The sequence below is a fragment of the Malus domestica genome, chromosome 16 (assembly GCF_042453785.1).
Source record: "Malus domestica chromosome 16, GDT2T_hap1".
Taxonomy (NCBI): domain Eukaryota; kingdom Viridiplantae; phylum Streptophyta; class Magnoliopsida; order Rosales; family Rosaceae; genus Malus; species Malus domestica.
Window position 1 is genome coordinate 7,427,852 of NC_091676.1, and position 19,520 is coordinate 7,447,371.

The 19,520-nt window shown below is 37.5% G+C and overlaps 4 protein-coding genes and 1 pseudogene across 10 annotated transcripts; all 5 read right to left on the bottom strand.

Annotated features, from left to right (window-relative positions):
- Positions 1-1,390: 1,390 nt before the first annotated feature.
- Positions 1,391-2,858, bottom strand: LOC139192974 (very-long-chain 3-oxoacyl-CoA reductase 1-like; annotated as a pseudogene).
- A 1,204-nt stretch (positions 2,859-4,062) lies between these two features.
- LOC103425516 (very-long-chain 3-oxoacyl-CoA reductase-like protein At1g24470) lies at positions 4,063-6,509 on the bottom strand. The gene is made up of 2 exons (XM_008363609.4): positions 5,686-6,509; positions 4,063-4,490 (listed from the first exon to the last, which is right to left on the bottom strand). The coding sequence occupies exons 1-2, from the start codon at positions 6,321-6,323 to the stop codon at positions 4,163-4,165; spliced, it is 966 nt and encodes a 321-aa protein (XP_008361831.3). The 5' UTR covers positions 6,324-6,509; the 3' UTR covers positions 4,063-4,162.
- Positions 6,510-6,975: 466 nt separating this feature from the next.
- On the bottom strand, positions 6,976-11,377 carry LOC103403101 (regulator of G-protein signaling 1-like). The gene is made up of 12 exons (XM_070815073.1): positions 11,294-11,377; positions 10,898-11,191; positions 10,259-10,379; positions 10,074-10,137; positions 9,885-9,969; positions 9,610-9,683; positions 9,334-9,525; positions 8,616-8,704; positions 8,271-8,509; positions 7,847-7,971; positions 7,581-7,702; positions 6,976-7,472 (listed from the first exon to the last, which is right to left on the bottom strand). Exons 2-12 carry the CDS (start codon positions 10,972-10,974, stop codon positions 7,302-7,304), a joined length of 1,359 nt encoding a protein of 452 aa, XP_070671174.1. The 5' UTR covers positions 10,975-11,191; positions 11,294-11,377; the 3' UTR covers positions 6,976-7,301.
- A 3,502-nt stretch (positions 11,378-14,879) lies between these two features.
- On the bottom strand, positions 14,880-15,877 carry LOC103403104 (protein NOI4-like). Its single transcript, XM_008341928.4, has 3 exons — positions 15,712-15,877; positions 15,210-15,431; positions 14,880-15,090 (listed from the first exon to the last, which is right to left on the bottom strand). The coding sequence occupies exons 1-3, from the start codon at positions 15,718-15,720 to the stop codon at positions 15,061-15,063; spliced, it is 261 nt and encodes an 86-aa protein (XP_008340150.1). The 5' UTR covers positions 15,721-15,877; the 3' UTR covers positions 14,880-15,060.
- Positions 15,878-16,476: 599 nt separating this feature from the next.
- LOC103403103 (uncharacterized) lies at positions 16,477-19,370 on the bottom strand. Of its 7 annotated transcripts, none has more exons than XM_008341926.4 (9): positions 19,167-19,370; positions 18,981-19,066; positions 18,732-18,778; positions 18,368-18,625; positions 17,801-17,861; positions 17,455-17,579; positions 17,247-17,309; positions 17,030-17,154; positions 16,477-16,885 (listed from the first exon to the last, which is right to left on the bottom strand). In XM_008341926.4, exons 2-9 carry the CDS (start codon positions 19,030-19,032, stop codon positions 16,744-16,746), a joined length of 873 nt encoding a protein of 290 aa, XP_008340148.3. In that variant the 5' UTR covers positions 19,033-19,066; positions 19,167-19,370; the 3' UTR covers positions 16,477-16,743. The 7 variants fall into 7 exon arrangements, with proteins under 7 accessions (XP_008340148.3, XP_028951456.2, XP_070671176.1 ...); XM_029095623.2 differs by having other exon boundaries at positions 18,737-18,778; positions 19,167-19,283; XM_070815075.1 differs by lacking the exon at positions 17,247-17,309.
- Positions 19,371-19,520: the final 150 nt, after the last annotated feature.

Sequence of the window (19,520 nt, forward strand, 5' to 3'; positions counted from 1 at the left end):
TTCTGATGGCCGTCCCTGCCCTCATACAGATAAACCAATCTACTGCAGTTATCAACCACTAACATGCTTTTATAAAAAATAGATATAAAAAAAAGTTGCGTTGAAAAAGATATTTGATAAACATTTAAAAATAGCTTAATTTCATAATTTTAGATAAAAAAAGTTGAAAACGTGAAACAACAAAAATAAACTTATTCTCGTAGCACAGCTGAAATAATTTTTTTTTAAAGGACAGCAATACCAAACCTGTAATTAGTTTCAGACAGTTCCTTTGAGTTGTACTGTCATTTTCCTTGGTTGGGTTATTTTGGCCCTTTCATGAAATTAGATAAAAACCTCATTTTACAGACAGATCAGTGCAAATAGGCCACCATGCATGCCTTGTCAAGCCAAATCATTCATTACTCCTTGTTTGATTTCATCAAAATCAAAGCCGGAAGAAGAAAAATAAAAACCCATAAATACCCATAAAAGAATAAGAAATTACTCAAAGAAACTTCAGAGAACTGAGAAATTAACGATGGAGGAGGAGGAGGAGGAGGAGGCCATCGCACGTTGCAGCAATCTGGATGATGGAGGAGGCCTTTGCACATCGCAGCAATCTGGACGATTTGAATTCGCTTTTCCTCTTTTTAGACGGCAGAGATGAAGACGGAGTTTGACGGAGTTTAGCGAAGTTTCTCTTTTCTAGTTTGTGGGGCCCACTATCTCAGAAATTATCAAAATGCAATTTAACTGAAGGGGTGCGCTATTCACACATCTTAAATTACTTCTCACATACCTATTGTTAATTTCTATCCGTTGATCTTCTTTAATTCATCCGATCTGATAATCGAAAATTAGAAGAGTGTGTGAGAAGTAAAATGGGATGTGTGAATATCACATCCCTTAACTGAAACATGGAATAGCCACGTGTTTAATTTTCATTCATTGGAACACCAGATGTCAAGAAAAGCATTAATTGCCAGTGCAACCTGCGATGGGAGTATGATTTTTTTCCCTCCCCTCCCCTCTTATATGAACGATCATGGTTAAACCATATTAACATCTTTTATTAATTTTTTATAAAAAGATAAAGACAACATAGAGAATTTAAAAGGAGATGATGGAAAGATACGGAAAGATAATCGTGCTTGCGTTCACATGAGTGTTGTATATAATATAATTATATAAATGAAAGACAAAATTATGATTTAAAGTATAATTTTAGTAACGTGCGAACTGGACTAAAGACGTGACAATGTTCCCATAACTCACATTAATTTTCCCATTGGTGAATCATATGTCCATTGTGAATTTGTTTGTTAAGATTCCTTAGCCACTGCAAACCAAATAACACCTCACAATCTTAACCAAAACAAAGAATGCGCGCACTGGATTTTCATCATTTTCATGCTGTTTGCTGCATCGTTTTATTGTCCAACCTTTTCAATTGGCCAATCTTTCGCAACCGATGGGCGTACCAAAATACAATAGCACTCAAAAACGCATCGGGCAATCCATGTAATATGAGCCACTGCAGAGAGTGGCACCAGTAGGGCGAACATTGGTTCTCATAGCCAATCAATCCATCGCATGCTTGCTATGCTGTATATATCTGGTGGTGGGAAGAAGGAATCTGGCACTGAATGTCAATTCCATGCTGCTTGTATTTCAAGCTAATGCTTCTTGACAACTTCGAAAGGTACCTATATATACAACATAACGCATGCATTCTTAATCACATAAACGGGGTTTTTTTTTTTTAAGAAAAATATAATCATAAGGGTTAATATATACGAACTTCGTATTACAATAAGCAAGAATATTTAAAAATCTAATTACGAACGACCCCATTAAAAGAAAAAAAAATTCCATAAAAAATAACCGGTTGTATCTAAGATTTTCTCCAATCGGAATTCAAATAAATTAATTGGACTTTCCAAGAGGGTCAAGGCATATGATATTATCAACATTGGGCCTTCATTTTGCCTTGTGGGTTTCAACTTTCAAGTGATCTTTTGGGAAGATATAGAGGAGTACTCGTGAAAATGTTGGTGCAATCTTAGGACACGTGAAAGTGTTGGTGCCTATGTGAAGTAAAATGTATGGGCTTCAATCTACGAGGCTATATAGACTTGCACTTAAACACATACCAATCGCCTAACCACGAGATATAAAAATATGAAACAAAGGTTTGGTTAGAAATGATGTGCTCCTCGTCTACACCCAAGTTTTAATCCCTTTGATTTTTACGATTATATAATTTAACTTAAAGCAGAATATCGCTTGAAAGAAGAAAAAGTTTAAGGAATAAATGAACTCAGGCTTTGGAAGAAGCATAATTGGTGAACAGAGGAAAGGACGGCATGAGAGGCAGAACCAAGATTGATAATTGCTCCCATCTTCTTCTTGAGCGTACTTGGATCTCCATCAACTCCCAATCATCCACATCATGGATGAACTTACCAAATCTGTAAGCCACTCCTGCACTATTTACCAAAATACCAACATCAAGCCCTTTTTACCTCTTCCACCATGGAATTAGCTATTTCCTCCCCCACCAAACTTTGCCAAGTCCATGAATATTCTTAATGCCAATTTTCCACCATATTTTTCACGTATTTCATTGGAGCTAGCTTCAAGCTTTGAAGTGTTTCGATCAAGCAAAACTAAGTTAAGACACTTTGAAGCCATTTCAAAGGCAAGGGTTCTGTTGATTCCATCGGCAGAGCCCGTAACGATTGCCTACGAGCCATACTCCTTGAGATTCTTTGGGGGTGTCAGGAACGTGACCCATACCCATCTAAAAAAATTGGAGGAGGATTGCAAAGAGAGATGAACCCTATAGTGCTTGCCACAAATTCATGTAATTCCATTACTGATGCTGCCACGTGGTGAGTGAAATCAAGGACTTTGTTTTTGTAGAGAAATTTTTAATTATGACGGGAATACAAGTGGTACATCACGTGTTTTAGTAGAAGTGGTGAGAAATTTTATTTTTAAAGTTAATAACTTTTAACACATATCACACTATTCGTATAGTGACACGTAGTGTACCATTCCATACACCAATCACACTGAAAAATCTCTCGTTTTTGTAAACAGACTGAACGACAAGTTTAATGTTGAGCAGCTGAAAAAATGGACCATGCCATTGAGTATGATGGTGAAAAGAGAGAAGAGTAGTTGGATGTTGCAAATGCTAGAGGCTGACACAAAACTTCAATGATTTGGCCAAGACGTCTTTTTGAGTTAGGTGAGTTTCAAAAACTTAAATAACTGCTAGTGCATGACCCGCTATTTATTTCACCTTTTCTTTTTGTTTTTTTTGTTTTTGTAACATGATTCCATGAAAGCCCAACGGCACTGAAGAAAACCCCAGAAAACACACATGAGATCAGCAACCATATAGCACAGCGAAAGTAGCAACACCTAGGACCGAGACCGTCGGCGATGAAACCATGATAGCAGAGTATGAGAATTGCAGAAAATGAATAGTTGCAGAGAAAAGCTTTAAGGAAGAAGAGAGAGGATCAGAGAAATGAATACAATCTTTTACTATTGATGAACTAGAATGAATGACAAACTAACTCATTTCTGAGTTATACAGAGCTAGAGAGAGACTTAGCTCCTACGCTAACCAATACAACTAACATACCAGACTTTTAACCAACCCTAACAACCTTCTAATTAATCCTCGATGACTCATCAATATTACACTTCAATGATGACGTGGCAGAGTCAACTATATTCAACAAAACACACAATAAACCATAATTCTATTATATGAGATTTTTTTTCAAGTATTGGGTTTTTAAGCGGTACTTGACATGTTATAATATAAGGAGAACAAATGATATATTTTTTCATGTCCCTATGCTTATTTTATGACATGTTTACTACTTACTTAAATACGGGGCACTGAAAAAATTTCTCCTATGATACTGAGACTATTGTAAGTTAACTACTCTTTCATTGCTTACGAAAATGTAAATAAGTTTTGGATAAATAAAAAGCGCTTTAATTAAGTTATGTGGTAGAAAAACTTAAATAGTAATATCATAGTTCCTCTCATGTCAATTCATATATAATCTAAAATTAATTGCATAAACTTGTCTGCTCACACAAGAGAGAAATAACAGAGTGTGTGTTATTTTTTGGTCAAAACACAAAGTAGGTATTATATTAGTTCTTCATGGAGTTTCTTCCCCCTTCTTTTTAAACCAATAGAGAGGCGCCAAGCATCGAGAAGAGAGTCGGGGGCCAAGCGCGAGAAGAACCACTGGACTGAGTGAGCCCAGAACGGTGCGCAGCGAGCTTCATAGCCAATCCGCTGAATGGCTGCCTTTGCATAAGCATCTGGGGTTGGTATGAAGAGGGAGGGCCTTTCGATCGAAGCAACCCTCGACGCCAGTTTTGTTGCTACGTATAATGGTACCTGACTTTGCACATCAATTCCGTACATCTTGTATTCCGCGTGGAGGGATCTAGACAGTTGATCCACATAACTGCATAATATATGTATGATAGTAAAACCAATCCGATTAAACCAATTAATTACAAGAGTAAATAACAATTAACTAGATATGTAAAATGTGTTCGTGATCGTTAAGCATGGCCAACAGAAAAACAGTTAGTTAAAGGATCGTTTGACGAGCTAAAAACGATAACAAAATAAAAAAAGTGGCATTCAAAAAAAAATGTAAAAGTGTTTTTGAAATCTGAAAATAACTAAAAGGCTTGTTTGATGCTGCCTTTAGAAAATAAAGAAAATTACCAAATGATAACAAAATCAAAAGTAATTTTTTTGAGAAAATTTCAAATGGTGCTTTTTCAGAAAAGCATTTACACACATAATTTTTAATTAAAATTTATTGTATTTTTATTTTTTAATAAATCACTACCAAATAATGTGTGTATAAGCAGAAATGTTCTCTACTAAAATATTCAGAAATATGTGTTAGCTAGCTAGATATACCTTGAATAATTATTAAATTTTTGATCAAAAACACAAAAATAAAAATCTAATTATTAAAATACCTCAAATATCTTATACCCTCGAGTACTATAAATATTTTTGTGTTTTTATATTCTTTTTTGTACCAACACACAGCCACAAATTCACAATGGTGTGTTGCACTTGCATTATTTAAAGAGTTGGACAACATATAGGTGGTCAAATTGATGGATTATTGATTCCCATGAACTTCCAATTGACAGGGATGCTGTACAAAGGTTAATTTGTTAATGCTTTTGACATTGGATGTTTCACATAGGATGAAAACGTTACCTTAATTAATGCATGAAATATAAACAAATGACTCAGTACTTAGTTAAAAGCGTCACGTGCAAAGCTTGATGGGCACCCATGAAACTGCATGCGGCAGTATAGCAGAGTTGTAGATGAATACAGTTAATAAGTCGGTTAGTTAGTAAGGGTTTTATGACATAACAAGATCGAGGGTAGTAGCACGCATTCAATTATAACTTCTTTTCTTTTTTTGATCTAGCAAACCTTGTAAATTCAAGGAAAATATGTATGTATAATATATGCAGATGTATGTGTGTGTGTATGTGTGAGAGAGAGAGAGAGAGAGAGAGAGATAAATTAACTTAAAATTTGATGCTTACGATTTTGTAGCGGCGTAGATCGAGAGAGAGAGAGAGAGAGAGAGATAAATTAATTTAAAATTTGATGCTTACGATTTTGTAGCGGCGTAGATCGTGAAGAGAGGATGAGAAGGCACAACAATGCCAGCCCCAGAACCAATATTAACTATTGCACCTCTCTTCCTTTCAACCATCCCTCGCACAACTGCCATGCTCACTCTAGCTGTACCCTCCACATTCACCTTCACAACGTTCATCCACACTTCCTCATCAACCTCGTGAAAGAATCCTGCACTCGGGTATGTAACCCCGACGTTGTTGATCAAAACGCCGATGTCCAAACCCCTGATCTCCTTCTCCAGCTGCTCGTCCAACCCGTCCAAGCCGCTGCCTGAGAAGTCGAATGCAATGGTTTTTATTAGGGTAGAGGGAGAGTTTGCATGGATTTTATCGGAGACTGATTTGAGCTTGGTGGAGTTCCGGCTGACTAGGACTATATTTAGGCCTTTTTGGGCAAGTTGGAAGGCAAATGCTTTTCCTATGCCGTCGGTTGCACCGGTGACCAACGCCCACGAGCCGTAATTTTTCAGGTTTTTGGGGGCTCTGAGGAGGAGGATGAAGACCCATTTGGCCAGAGCGGTGATATGCTTGAGGAGGATGAAGAAGCCAAGAGTGGAAGGAAGGAGAAGCCAGAGGGGTTGGGTCGTTAGGTCATGAAATGGAGGCACCATCTTTTTTGGGTTTTGGGGGAAAAAGACGGACTATAGGGAAGTTCTACACCATTTAAGAGCTGTGTATATATGGTAGCAGCTTTTACTGGTGTGATCTGTCATTGGGATTGATTTGGGGAGACGGTACATACTGTTTTTACTTTTGGGAAAACTTGTTTATTTCATTTATTGAAAAGACTATAGTACTAGTTTCTCTAGTACTAGTTTCCGAACTTTCACCCGATAGAGGATTTTCCTCGCATTCTTTTTACGAGGATCTTGGAAATCCTCTAATCATATCCTTCAGCGGCTGATCCGTTTTCGTCAGATACTGTTTATATTTAATTTTAAATAAAAAAATTTATAATGATTTTTAACAACACAATATATGTTGAACGGATGTGATATGAGAATCTCTAGGATCCTCACAAAAATGATTCAGCGAGGATCCTCACTCCTTTCACCCTAGTTCTACATGAGCCCTTGGCAAATACTTAACTGCAGCTTGTTTCCGTATCGCTCTACTTTTAGTGTTCCTCATCACATGATTATAGTCGTGATTGAAGATGAAGAAAGAAGACCGCATGAAACCCAGTTACACGCAAGTTCTTCCCGAGCCCTTGTTATGCTTCCTCTCCATAACTAAAACATGAAGATCACAACAGCTGGAAACTACTTGTAGAATCATTTTTTCAATTTTTAGACGGTAGTGTAACTCATAATATATCTGAAGAGGGGGTATGTACAGATCAAGTGACGCTACGCCTTCATAAACTAGCTAGAATCAAACACTTCTTCACGTGTCCGGTAATCGCCAAACAAAAGTTTGCTAAACTTTCATGAAACTTCCATATCTCTTCTTAATCTTCAGTATGTTCATACCGTCCAAGCGATAATGTTGTCGGAAGCATACCCTTGTGGGTCTAACAAGCTTCCAGTTACCATATTTTTCCATGTCTGGCTCATTGTAGGCCTTGGTGATGTGTGTTACAGCCAAAGTCATGATTCTTGTTCTTGGTGAAATGGATCATCAACGCCACGTACAGAACTCAACCTAGGAGTGGGAGAGGGGTTCCAACTTGTCATCTGTTCCAGCTCATGAGATCTCATACTGGCTTCTTCTTTGAACTTAATGGAGTATATGGATGACCAGAAATCTTTTGCCAAGCTCTTCAGAGGGTAAAAAAAGAGAAAGAAAAGCTTAGAAATCAATCCACTGTAATATTATACTAAAGTCAGTTGAAGAAAAATTTTTGGAGCCTGAAATATTCATCCTACCGTTTTCATCAGCTGTATCAGCTCATTTAAAGCATCATTAAAAAGATTTGGTTGTGCCAAATTGGAAGTAGTCAAAATTGCTTGTCTGCTTCGGTGAGAAATGTTCACCTCCATTGCTGCACCTGTATGGTGAAATTGGAAAAAAAATGCCCCCACATATTTGTGAGACTTAACTCCTAGTTAGTGTGAGACTAGGTTGAAGACGGTAAATCATATCGTTAAGCAGCAGAACAAAAATGTTGGCTTTCACTGACAAAATTACAAACCTGCAATTATGTATTTGTCAATGATATGCCGTGCCATGTAAATCCTTCTTACAGGATCATCCGCTGGTATTTTACCAAGTTCATGCACTTCCTCATAAAAATGGACACTCTCCCCTGCCAAACAACTGTGATTAAGAAGAACAATAGAACAAAATAAATACTCCACATGATCAATGATTTATTCTTTATCTCAATTGTCCGGGCAGAAAATAGATACCACTGCAAGTTTTTGATAGAAAAATGCATAATCTTTGAAGGTTCCATTTGGCTGGATAAAATTACTTTCAGCCTTTGGGCAATTCATTATTTCTTTTCAGTTAGCTTCAGGAGAAAGTCGTGTTCTGTACTCAAGAGTATATTTCGGCATAATAATTATTAGTGCAAATGTATTTTTAAATATGTAACTTAGTGAAAAACGGAATACCTGTTTGCAAATTCCATGAAGGACTGACGAAATATTTTGTTCATAAGAAGTTTATCAAGTGGTTCATTAGGATCCACCACAGGTGCTGGTTCCCTTGGCAATAGCATTCCACTGTTAGGTATGCCCAGAGCCTTACCCATTGTCTCAAATGATAGGGGCTCCCTTTTCCTCAAGCTGATTTGTGATAGAAGAGGTTGTGAACTTGATATCGAAAATAAAGCTAACACAAGAATGCTTGCCTATCATATATACCTTAGAAATGTTAGCACACGCATAACGCATAAGTACTTTTACACAGGTGCATAACATGAAAAGGTACTACTACTACCAGATGATAAATCATACCGTAACTAAGAGCACAAATCTAGAGGCAACTTGAAGCCCAGAGATATCATCATGAATTTCATTCAAAATGTGAGCAACAACCCATACTCCTGGAAGCAATAAGGAGAACCAGTCAAAAGCAGGGCAAACAAGTTGTACTGATTCAATTAACCATATATTACTGATATATTGCAGCCTTCATCATCTTACAAGAAAGTTAAGAATCAATGACACAGTTTTCAGTAACATGATAGTTTCTTCCACGATATCTAAGAGCAGAAGTAAACTAGCCTTTTAGCAGCCATGAAAATGCTAGGACTATTGTGCCTTCCTCTTTTTCAAGATTAATATGGAAGCACGAAACATTAGTAGAGATTTTTTATGTCATGCCTAAAACATTTATTTCGACTCCTATCAGAGAAACAAATTGCAGGTCAAAGTGTATAGTTTGATTGCCATGTGAGGCAGACAATTAGCGAGGTCCAACAAATGAGTAAAACCGCATCTACTATGTTTTCCCTTATACAACTTTATGTAGTCGAAACCCCCCCCCCACAAACTTTATGACAGAGATACCAATAAGGCCTATACAACAAGACTATATTTGGGACCACTTGTCATTCAAACTAAAGAAATCTAATCTGAATTGGATTAAGATGAACACCCTTCATTGGAAAAAATTTGGAGTATCATTTTTTATATTCATTGAACAAACCAAAAATAGATCACCGTGGTGTACCAATAGAAGAGGCTGATACAAGTATTCCCTGCCAGAGGTCTCTAAGTTCGTCAAACCTGAACTCTATATGCCGAATAGCCCCCGTGAATCCTACCAAAATGGCAACATATAGTGCGTGGAGGGACATGTCTGGGATGATCCACTGAGTTCCCACGTGACATCGATGATTTAGAGGCCTTTTGATGTGGATCACTACAAATCATACAACACACACTGTGTAAGACACAGGCCTCCGGGGTAGATATCCCAATTAGAAATCAATTCAGAGAGCCTTACAAGCAGCCCAAGCAAACCATGGCAAGAGAATTAGTGGAAGAAAAATATAAGATCTGATTGGTGGTAGACACCTCCTGAAATTTCAATTGCACATAAGTGTAGCACACAGGTTATCAATAAAAACCAATACAAATGCAACCTAAATCTCTTTCTTAATTGGTTTTGGTTCCGCAGCTTAATTTTCTGATTGAATACTTGGCGAGTTGCAGCCCAATTGTAATATTGAGCTTTACAATGCAACATTGATTTCTTAAGTATGTAAAACATATGCTTACTTTACAAAAATGTAATACAGTTGAAAGGCCTGTGATATGCGGCAGCTAAGTAGTAAACCAAAGCCAAGAGGAGCTCCAATCCAGACTGAAAGAAAAAAAGATACTTAAAAGAGTACACAAAACTATAGAAATTCACAAACGAGAAACTGTAAAATTAACTTCAAAGTCATGATAAAATCAGTAAACAACCTGCCCAAAGATAGCAAGACTGCCACCAATATGTCTTCTCGAATTTCAGAAAATTGAGAGACATCTGCAGGAAAACATGCTTTATTTATAAATGGTAACAAAAGATCCCCATAATACAACTTATAACAGCTGAAGTTATTAAGAACAGTATTGATGGATTATTGAACATAGAAATCGATAATCACCACAAGCGACAACAAAAGGTTGAAGCTGGCGTAAATTTGAATCACTGGAATCCAAAAGCTACTGCGTTTCGGAAGAGGAATTTTGTGAACGGCAAAGGGTAAGATTACCCGTGAAAGAAGCCTGAAAGAAAGAAACCAACCATACAAAAGACTGGAGTTATTTTATGAGTGAGGTTTGTTTAGCATAAAAGTATAATAATCACAGAATAACTCAAAGCACATGAGCAAACAAATCAGCATATATAATCTGAAAATTCTATAATTTCTTTCCATTCATTCACTATTAAAAATGAGGTCAACAACTTTGCTTATCAAACTTTGAACATCAAATAGTACTTCTATCCAAACTAATGAACTCATAGAAAGCTAAAGGCTACAAATTTGGATACCCTATTGCACCCTTTCACATGGAAATTTCAAATCTTTTGCTTTAACTCAAAATTCTCTCTGAGACATTAAATCAAACAGATACCCAGCAAGCAATATGTTACAATATTTCACCCAATCTAACTTCCCCATCAGCAAGAGCATCAGAATCCCAAAACCCCAAAGCAAACTAATTTGAAAAAACCCAACAAAACCTATTAAACTGTGATGAATTTAAACAGATAGAGACCCACAAGAGCCAGAAAAACTTACAGAATGAAACAGACGGCCGATATGGCTACGGCTAAGTAGTCGCTGGCACAGCCACCTTCCACAGCGCAGCTTACCATTTTCTTTGCATTTGGGGTATTCGGGTTCACCCAGTACGTTTTTAGGATCCGAAACCAGAAGATTTTAGGACGCCCCGCCCACCAAAGTCATCAGCTTCAAGGTGAGTCCTTTTTCTGTGCAGTGCAAGCCATCGGACAATGGCAGCTTGACTTTCGCACGTGATGTTTTGGGACCAAGATTGTCTGCCCTCCTAGTTTCCATCCCTTCCATGCCCTCCTACATTATCAACCATTCATTCCATACCAAGTTAATTTAAGGCTCCAGATTTCGCCACGTCACCAACAATACTCAAGTTTCTTTAATGCCCAATTTTTCTACCTTTCCCTCCCACTCCAATTTTCTTGCCGTAAAATGGACCAAGATTGTGAAGATGCTGGTGATGGTGAAGATGTTGTGTGCACAGTTTTGCACCTTATGGTGCTTTTATGGAACCACATGTGAGGAGGACGACAGATTCAACGGTTGTTTTCTGCAAAACAAATATTTTTTTTGTAAAATTTTGAATCTGCAGTTTCTGGTGCTTCAGTCCAGGCGTTTAATTTCGTAAAATCTCAAATATTGCCGCTAAGACGAGAGTTGCAGAAACCAACAGTTGAATCTGTCGTCCTCCTCACATGTGGTTCCATAAAAGCACCATAAGGTGCAAAACTGTGCACACAATATCTTCATCATTACCAAAACTTGAGTGTTGTTGGTGACGTGACGAAATCTAAAGCTTTAAATTAACTTGATATGGAATAATTGTTGATAAAGTAGGAATGCATGAAAGAGGATGGAAACTAGGAGCGCACACAATCTTGGTCCGAAGTTTTGACCAGTAGGGACCACAGTGGAAATATTGTTTTCCTTTGTTACAAAATCCAAGACTCCAAGATCGCAAGTGGCTTGTTAAAGAGTCATCTCAGCAAAAGGATAATGTTTTGGTGTCTAATAAAAAAGTGTCGTGTGTTTTTTGTATTTTTAAAGTTTAAAACAACTTAATTCCACAGTCATTATTTTTTAAAACAAAAATATGTGTTAAAATATTGTTGGGCAAAATCAAAAGGTATTCATTAATGAGCATCCAATTTTTATCCATTGTAAAAACACATCAAGTTTATGTTAAAGTCATCTCCAAATGAAGGGTCCAGATAGTTAGAGGATTGAAAATAGCTCGAAAATCATCTCCAACTTATAGCTAGGCCAAATGACCCGTGGGTCCCACTAGACAAAAAAGGGTCAACCGGCCGACCCAACCTAGCCAGCCAGCCGACCCGGGGCTGGGCCACAATTTGAATGCAAAGGTAACTAGCTAACGTCAGCTAGCCGTTATTTTTGAAATTTTTATTTTACAAAATTAAAAAAAATATATATTGTTTTTCCTATAACTTCCTAAGCCATTAAATAATATTAAGTAACATGAAACAACGTTAAATAATATTAAACAACATAAAAATTATACAATATAAAAAAATATTTAACAACATGAAACTTAAACAACATTTAACAACATAAAACTTAAAATGCCTACTATATGCTTCTTTTGGCCCAAAGATGTGCAACAAGATCTTGTTATAGGTACTTGTTTGTGGTACAGGAACGTATCATCTTATAGCACCTCATGTACTCATTTAACGAGATACTATCAATTCTTGGATTGAAAGGCAAATTAGCCCCATCATATATTTTTGCACGAGCCATTCTTAACCTATTTGGATCCTCTTGGTCGTCATCAGACTTTCCATCAATATACCCATCTCACTTATCCTCCACAATCATGTTGTATAAAATGATCCAAGACATCATGATGGAGTCCAAATTTTTTCGACTCCACCCTCTTGCCGGTTCCTTGATGATCTTCCACCGTACTTGTAGAATACCGAAAGCTCTATCAACATCTTTCCGATATGCTTCTTGGTGTAAGGTAAAACACTTTTCGGCGTCATTCACAGGGTTTGGAATTGCTTGGACAATTGTCACCCACTTTGGGTAGATGTCATCTGCCAAGTAATACCTCATATTGTACTAACGGTCGTTGATGTAGTAGTCAAGATAAGGTGATTTACCTTCCGTCAGGTTATTGAAGAGGGGTGAACGCCTAAGAACTGTAATGTCATTTTGGGATCCGGGGACTCCAAAAAAAGCATATCAAATCCATGTGTCATACGAAGCAACCGCCTTTAACACAATAGTTGGCTTTCTCGACCTTTCGCTAAAGCCTCATTGCTATCTAGTGGGATAGTTATTCAAATTCAAATGCGTGCAATCTAATGACCCTATCATGCCTGGAAAGCCACAATCTTCAACTCTGCGAAGAAGCCGATCCAGATCTTCTTGATTTGGCTCACGGAGGTATTCCTCTTTGTAAAGATGAACAATTGTGCCACAAAATTCAGCAAGAGTATCAAGACATGTAGACTCAGACATACCATATGTATCATCCATTGCATCAGCTGGGGAGGCATATGCCATCATTCGGAGTACAATAGTAACATTCTAATGAGGCGAGAAACTAGGGCGACCTGCTCTGTCCAGCTTCTATCGAAAGTATGGATTGACCTGTTGGACATCATGAAGTAAACGCTCAAACACACGAGGCCTCATCCGGGAGCGACGTTTGATTTCCTCTTATGTGTACACCGAGTTGGGGTTGAAGTAGTTGTTCATCAGATTGGCATGCGCCATCGCTATGTTTTGTGGTTTGTAAAAGCGACCAATAACAGAGCCACCCCACTGAGGTTGTTCCTCAATTGGCTGACACACCATGGACACAGCCATGGTTGCCACATATTGTGTGTTGCGCCATGCTTCATCTTCTTCATTAGACTCCTCATCTTCTTGTCTCATATGCGCCCATTTTTATTCCAATTCGGAATTGGATGACCCCCAGTTGGAATTCAAAGAGGATCCAAAGTTGGAATTCATTACAAACTTGAATTGAAAGAGATTGAATTCAAAGGTGTGTGAATTATAGCCCAATATCCACCCTATTTATAGCCCAAAAAAATTCAAATCCAACGGCTAGCTAACGTCAGTTACCGTTGGATTTGAATTTTTTTTTTCAGCCAAAATTAAAAAAATAAATATTAAAAAGTTCTCATTTTTTCCTATAAATTTAAATTGTTGTAATTTTTAAATTTAATTTGTAGTTTTTAAATATAAGTTGTAGTTTTTAAATTTAAGTTTTTGTGGTTTTTAAATTTAAATAATAAATTATGTTTGGCCTTATGACCCTTTGGCCCTCGGTTGCAAATGGTAAGAAATATGGCTCTGCACTGTTCATTAAAATATTAATTTTTTGGAGGACTGGAGGGCTAAAATGAGTTATCTGGCCCCCATTCCGTTGAAGATGACCTAAGTACGAAGGCTTAGAGAGGAGCATTATTTGGACAAATTTTTGGGTTGGATCTCATCTTTTGTCCGGCTACACTTTCAGGAGTGTGTATTATGGGTGGATCTAGATTAAGTCATTCATCGGATCAATTAGCAGAATTTGAAACTATCTGATTAATTGGCTTCTCAAATCATTCAATATCAATAAGTATATTCACACATTATTGACTACCACATTTGTTCATCTTATTAATTCCATCACTACTTTACTTAAATAATTGTCAATAATATATCGATATATTTGTCAATGAAAGTTTGAGTGGAACTACTGAATGATGTGGCACCATGCGACTGGTAAAGCAATCTGACTCAAAATTTTCTCCTGTCTCAAATACTTGAAGTCTAATTTTTGAAAAAAAATGTGATCGGACGCGTGATATAATATATCCCGTAATGAAAGAATTTTTCCATGATTTGGCCAAGAGTATAAATGTGATCTAGAGGTGACTATTACAGATCAGTCAACCAGTTCCATTGTGGGTTGCATTAGCATTCAACAGATTGGGCAAATAAAATAAAACAAAACAGCTAATGAAAAAAATTAAATAGTATTTCATTATTCGTTCCTCAATATATCGCTCTCCTTGAAATGGAAAAATCAAGGAGTAACACATCAAAATTGAAAAAAAAAAAAAAAGGATTAAGGAATAAGAAGAACAATATTGTTTTCTTGTCGTGCAAGATTCTTTCGAATGAGTCAATGTCCAGAAACCCTAAGAACCGCAGCAGATAAGCCACTTGCTCTGCATCCACAAAGTGTAGGTAGATAATTAGTTGCGATATACATTCAATCAGAATTTAGAGATATAAACAAACTTAAATTGTTAAATAATTAGGCATGGATATTAATAATTATTATTACCTTTTTGGGGTGATTATTATATTTGTCACTTTTTTTACGGGAAGCATATTTTTCTGGTGCTGCTGCAACATTAATCAATGGAGTTCCACCAGACTTTCTGTCATCTCTGGCCTTGTTGAATATGACTGTAAATCCTTCAGCCGATGCCGGATTGTTCACGTCCCACTCCCCAAATTTTGGTAGAGGTCCCCCTCCCCCTACTGACGCCCTTCCCTTCTCATACTACAATTTATACAGTAAGCAAATAATGTTATTCATGGAAACAATTTCCTGTGTAATAATCACACTTTTGATCTTTCTGTGACTTCTAGACTTCGAACGTCCATTTTTCTGTATAAGATGGATCGTCACTGACGTGTTATCAATACAAAATCTGTCATTTTCTAAAAACCCTAACAGACGGACGTCTCATGCACAGATGATAGAAAAACAAACCCTACATCTCTAAGATCAGGAAAACAAGATTTACAAGACATGAAGGAAAACAAAAAAAAAAACATACCGCTGCCATTGATGTGTAAATCTGGGGAGATTGGAATCAATTCACAGAGAGGGTTTAAACTTCAAAGAATCTGAGAGATTAGGAGTTACTGTTTGATTAAAAAGAAGGGATTAAGAGAAATATATATATAAAGGGAAAATTAGAGAGTAAAAAGGCAGAAAAGGATAAGGTCGAAGGATTCGGTAATTCCTAGATCGAGTAGGCACCCGCTCATATCGGACGCGGGAACAAAACTTGCCGTTTGAAAAAGCGCGTTTTTGGTCAAAGGCTGCTGCTGCTTCTTCTGCTTAATTATCCAAAACGCTGGCGTCCCTATTGATTTGATGATTTCCAAGCAAACCGCGAATAACCACAGCAGCTTTTGCGGGAAGCGTTCGTACTCGTACCCGCAACTGCGCTTCCAAACTTCGAATAAAGCTGTTGCAACTTGCAACACTACTCGTGGTTTCGATTCTTGTTTTTATTGGTCAACGATGCCAAAATTTAGATTAAACAGGTTTTTATAGGTCAATTCAGGTCTAATTTTGTTTGTTTTCATTTGAACTTGTTTTGGATTAACAGCGTTTTAACTACAAGGTTAGAAGAACTTGGCATGGATGTACCACAATCATAGCATTTTGTTTTGTGTTAATCATACGATATCATGAAGAGACAACTGATCGAGTATTGATGTCCTTGTGTCATCTTAGTTGCTCACCTCAAAATTTTAGTTTTTCTAGTTTTACATCATGAAGTTTTTAAATGGCATAAAAAAGAAGACAAAAGTTCTTTTAAAAGTACACAAATACGTTAAAAATAATGGGATTGACTAGAGTACATACTTAGTGCGAAATACTGACAAAGTGAATCAAAACTTGCACACTATTCGCGTGGTTATACAAACCGTGTGTGCATTGGTTTTGTTTCAACTTTCTTCCTTATAGATATACAAAAGTAATACGTTTTAGTAATAGTGCCTCACTAGCTATACACTCCCCAATTTACAAGACAAATTATGTACATTTTCTGGTAAGGGTGACAGTGACAGTCTTCTCATAACTTCCGTGATGAATCTGATCGGTAACGCCATAACATCCCTCCAACCAAATTGTTGACTGCATGAGAAGCCATTGGCACGATAAGGCTAGAGGAGACGACGGTTGCATAACCATACACAAGACCCACAAAAGTTGCCCTGAAACACGTTTTAACGCAAAATCATAACTAATCTTCAATGCAGTTTCATGAGAGTTCATCGAAATAATTATACGTGAAATATGAAATGAAAAAAGGAAAACTGTCTAACAATGACATGAATGAACCAGAAAAGGATAAGTACCAAACAGCGAAGGAATACTTTCGGCCACTGCCCAGGTGTAGAACACCAAAAATGATGGCGACTACCAAGGCACTCCTCCAATTAGATCCAAAAAGTGGTAGCAAGGCACCCCGAAAAAGAAGTTCCTGTCCATCCAATGCACGATGAATTAATGCAAAATTAGCTGAGCAGAGAAGAACTGAACAATACTACAATCAGGTTACAAGGACTAGCTAACCTCGCTGACCCCAGGCAAAAATGCAACGATTATGTAGTCCAAAGGTTGAAGTGATGTAAGGACCTAAATTACAGGAAATGGAGAGATGCGGAATCAACTATGGACGACACTATCAATAAAAAGCGATGTCTTCAAGCAGCAATGTGGGACTGAATTACTATATTGACAGAGTCCTTGCCGATATACAGCTAGAACAGAAAGTAGGTACCTGCTGATTGGCGGCTTCGCTGGACTCCGCGAAATCCGGCCATGTCTTCAATAATAGATATCGGCTAAGTGATATCAGAATAACCAATCCAGAAATCAACTGAAGATGCCACACCTCAAAATCAACTGGACCCGATGGGGGAAACGAGTTATGCTCTTGAAACTAATGAAACAACTAAATCCAGAAAAAAGACATTAAAAATCCAAAACATAAAGGAAAACAAAGAAGAAGGCAATAAAAAGTATCTTGCTTCGGTAACAGCTTATAGACTGTCTTTGCCAAAGAGAATAAGAACAAAATTTTCACTACTAATTCTTGCATCGAGATAGCATGTATGTGTTCATACATGGTACTTCCAATGAGCAGTCAAAGACTGGCAATCCTTCAATCTTTGCAACATGAGATGCCTGCAAGTTGCAGATAAGATATAAAATTTAAAATGCAGATTACTTACCAAGTTAAGCAAAACTCCAACCATACTTTTCTGTTCCTTTTACAAAACCTGAGAGTAACATTACACTCTAGAGTAGAATGTCTTAACTATTAACTAAACTCGGGCCTCGGAGAAAACATTTTAACTTTTAATTTATAATTCAGGTTCTGATGGAAGATGTGTATGGTCATGACTAGTCGACGTTCGTGGGAAAACATATTGATTTTCTCAGACAAAATATGAACTTCAGCACATAAAATAATCAGAAACAAGGACAATTGTGTCACAGCATGATGTTTAAGACATTTCAGTGCAGCATGTATGTTCGACAAGGTCCAAAATGTATATCCTGGTCTACAAAACCGACTGGCCAATGATCCTGTTCTCAACAAGGTAAAATAGGGCAGTGAATACAGTTGATTTGCGTGAACCGAAAACTTGAAAGAACATCGATTCACGAACACACTAAGTAAATCCTACCTGTCGAATAATTATACCCAAAGCCGCTATCAACCCGGATGTAACAGTGCAAGCCTGAAGCACAGCACCTCTGGAAGGGAATGCAACCAGTTCCTCTGCAGCTAAATTAACAGAAGATTCCACATTCTCGTCATTTTTAACACAATCATCTTCGGAAGCAATGCTCTTATCTGCTACCTTTTTTCGTGCCTGCCCGTCCCTTCTCAATTTCTTCACCGAATTCCGACTTGCAAAAGCTCTCGGGCTAATTGCAACTCCCTGTCAAGACAGAAACACACAATTGAATTCACATTATAACAAAATCAAAACCCAACTTCTATACACCAAATACTGTATAAAAAAAAATTATATACGAAATTCTCACACTACATAATTTGGGAGGCAAAGCTTTGTGCACATCAAACTTCCCACCTGAACAAAAAGGTTCAAACTTTATACTACCAAATCAAGAAGCATAATCATAAACTCCAACACAGAAGGCCAATTTTTCGGTGTACCGGCCGCGTGGCGATACAATTCTACTCAAATTATAACACCACGTGACTTGTGTTCCCGATACAATAAAAATTTAATCCGAAGAAAGAAATAACTTTAAGCAGTGTAAAGGACTAACCAATGAAGATAGAGCTTCCCCAACTCAATGGGATCACAGAAAGGGAACCCATTGGCCAATTGCAGGCCAGAGTCCAATCCGAACCTCTGAGTAAAACCCCAGTTTCGGAAATGAAATTTCGGTTTAGTTTTTATTCATTTGAGCAAAAAAATTGGAAGATGAAGATTTAACGAGCGTTTTACGAACCTCTGAGTAAAATTATGGAGTAAAAACGGCGACTAAAAGCCCGGTGCTTTACAGCTAAAGAAGCAAGTGAGCGACCGGAGCTTCAAGCCCCAAGATTGAACAACCAACGACCACCACAACTGTTGCCACCTGGATCATTGAATACAGACAACAAACGATATCCTAAAGTTGACTAATGTTGAAAACCGGCACAACACCAGGAATGGGGGGGATTTGGATCCTCTCCTGAGCTAATGAGAGATTCTCCTAACCAGTTATCATGAGCCGTTGGATAACACCAGGAATGGAGGGATCTGGATCATCTCCTGAGCTAATGGAGAGGATCCTCCTGATCAATTATCATAAGCCGTTGGA

Coding starts and splice junctions, on each gene's coding strand:
- LOC103425516 (XM_008363609.4), bottom strand. CDS start 6,323: ATGGTGCCTCCATTTCATGACCTAACGACCCAACCCCTCTGGCTTCTC. Junction 4,491..5,685: donor ATCTACGCCGCTACAAAATC/GTAAGCATCAAA, acceptor TATATTATGCAG/TTATGTGGATCAACTGTCTA.
- LOC103403101 (XM_070815073.1), bottom strand. CDS start 10,974: ATGGTAAGCTGCGCTGTGGAAGGTGGCTGTGCCAGCGACTACTTAGCC. Junction 9,684..9,884: donor CTGTATTACATTTTTGTAAA/GTAAGCATATGT, acceptor TTGAAATTTCAG/GAGGTGTCTACCACCAATCA. Junction 8,705..9,333: donor TGTATCAGCCTCTTCTATTG/GTACACCACGGT, acceptor TATTGCTTCCAG/GAGTATGGGTTGTTGCTCAC.
- LOC103403104 (XM_008341928.4), bottom strand. Junction 15,091..15,209: donor ATAATAATCACCCCAAAAAG/GTAATAATAATT, acceptor TTGTGGATGCAG/AGCAAGTGGCTTATCTGCTG.
- LOC103403103 (XM_008341926.4), bottom strand. CDS start 19,032: ATGGGTTCCCTTTCTGTGATCCCATTGAGTTGGGGAAGCTCTATCTTC. Junction 18,626..18,731: donor TGCCTCCCAAATTATGTAGT/GTGAGAATTTCG, acceptor CTGTCTTGACAG/GGAGTTGCAATTAGCCCGAG. Junction 17,580..17,800: donor CTGCTCATTGGAAGTACCAT/GTATGAACACAT, acceptor CATCGGGTCCAG/TTGATTTTGAGGTGTGGCAT.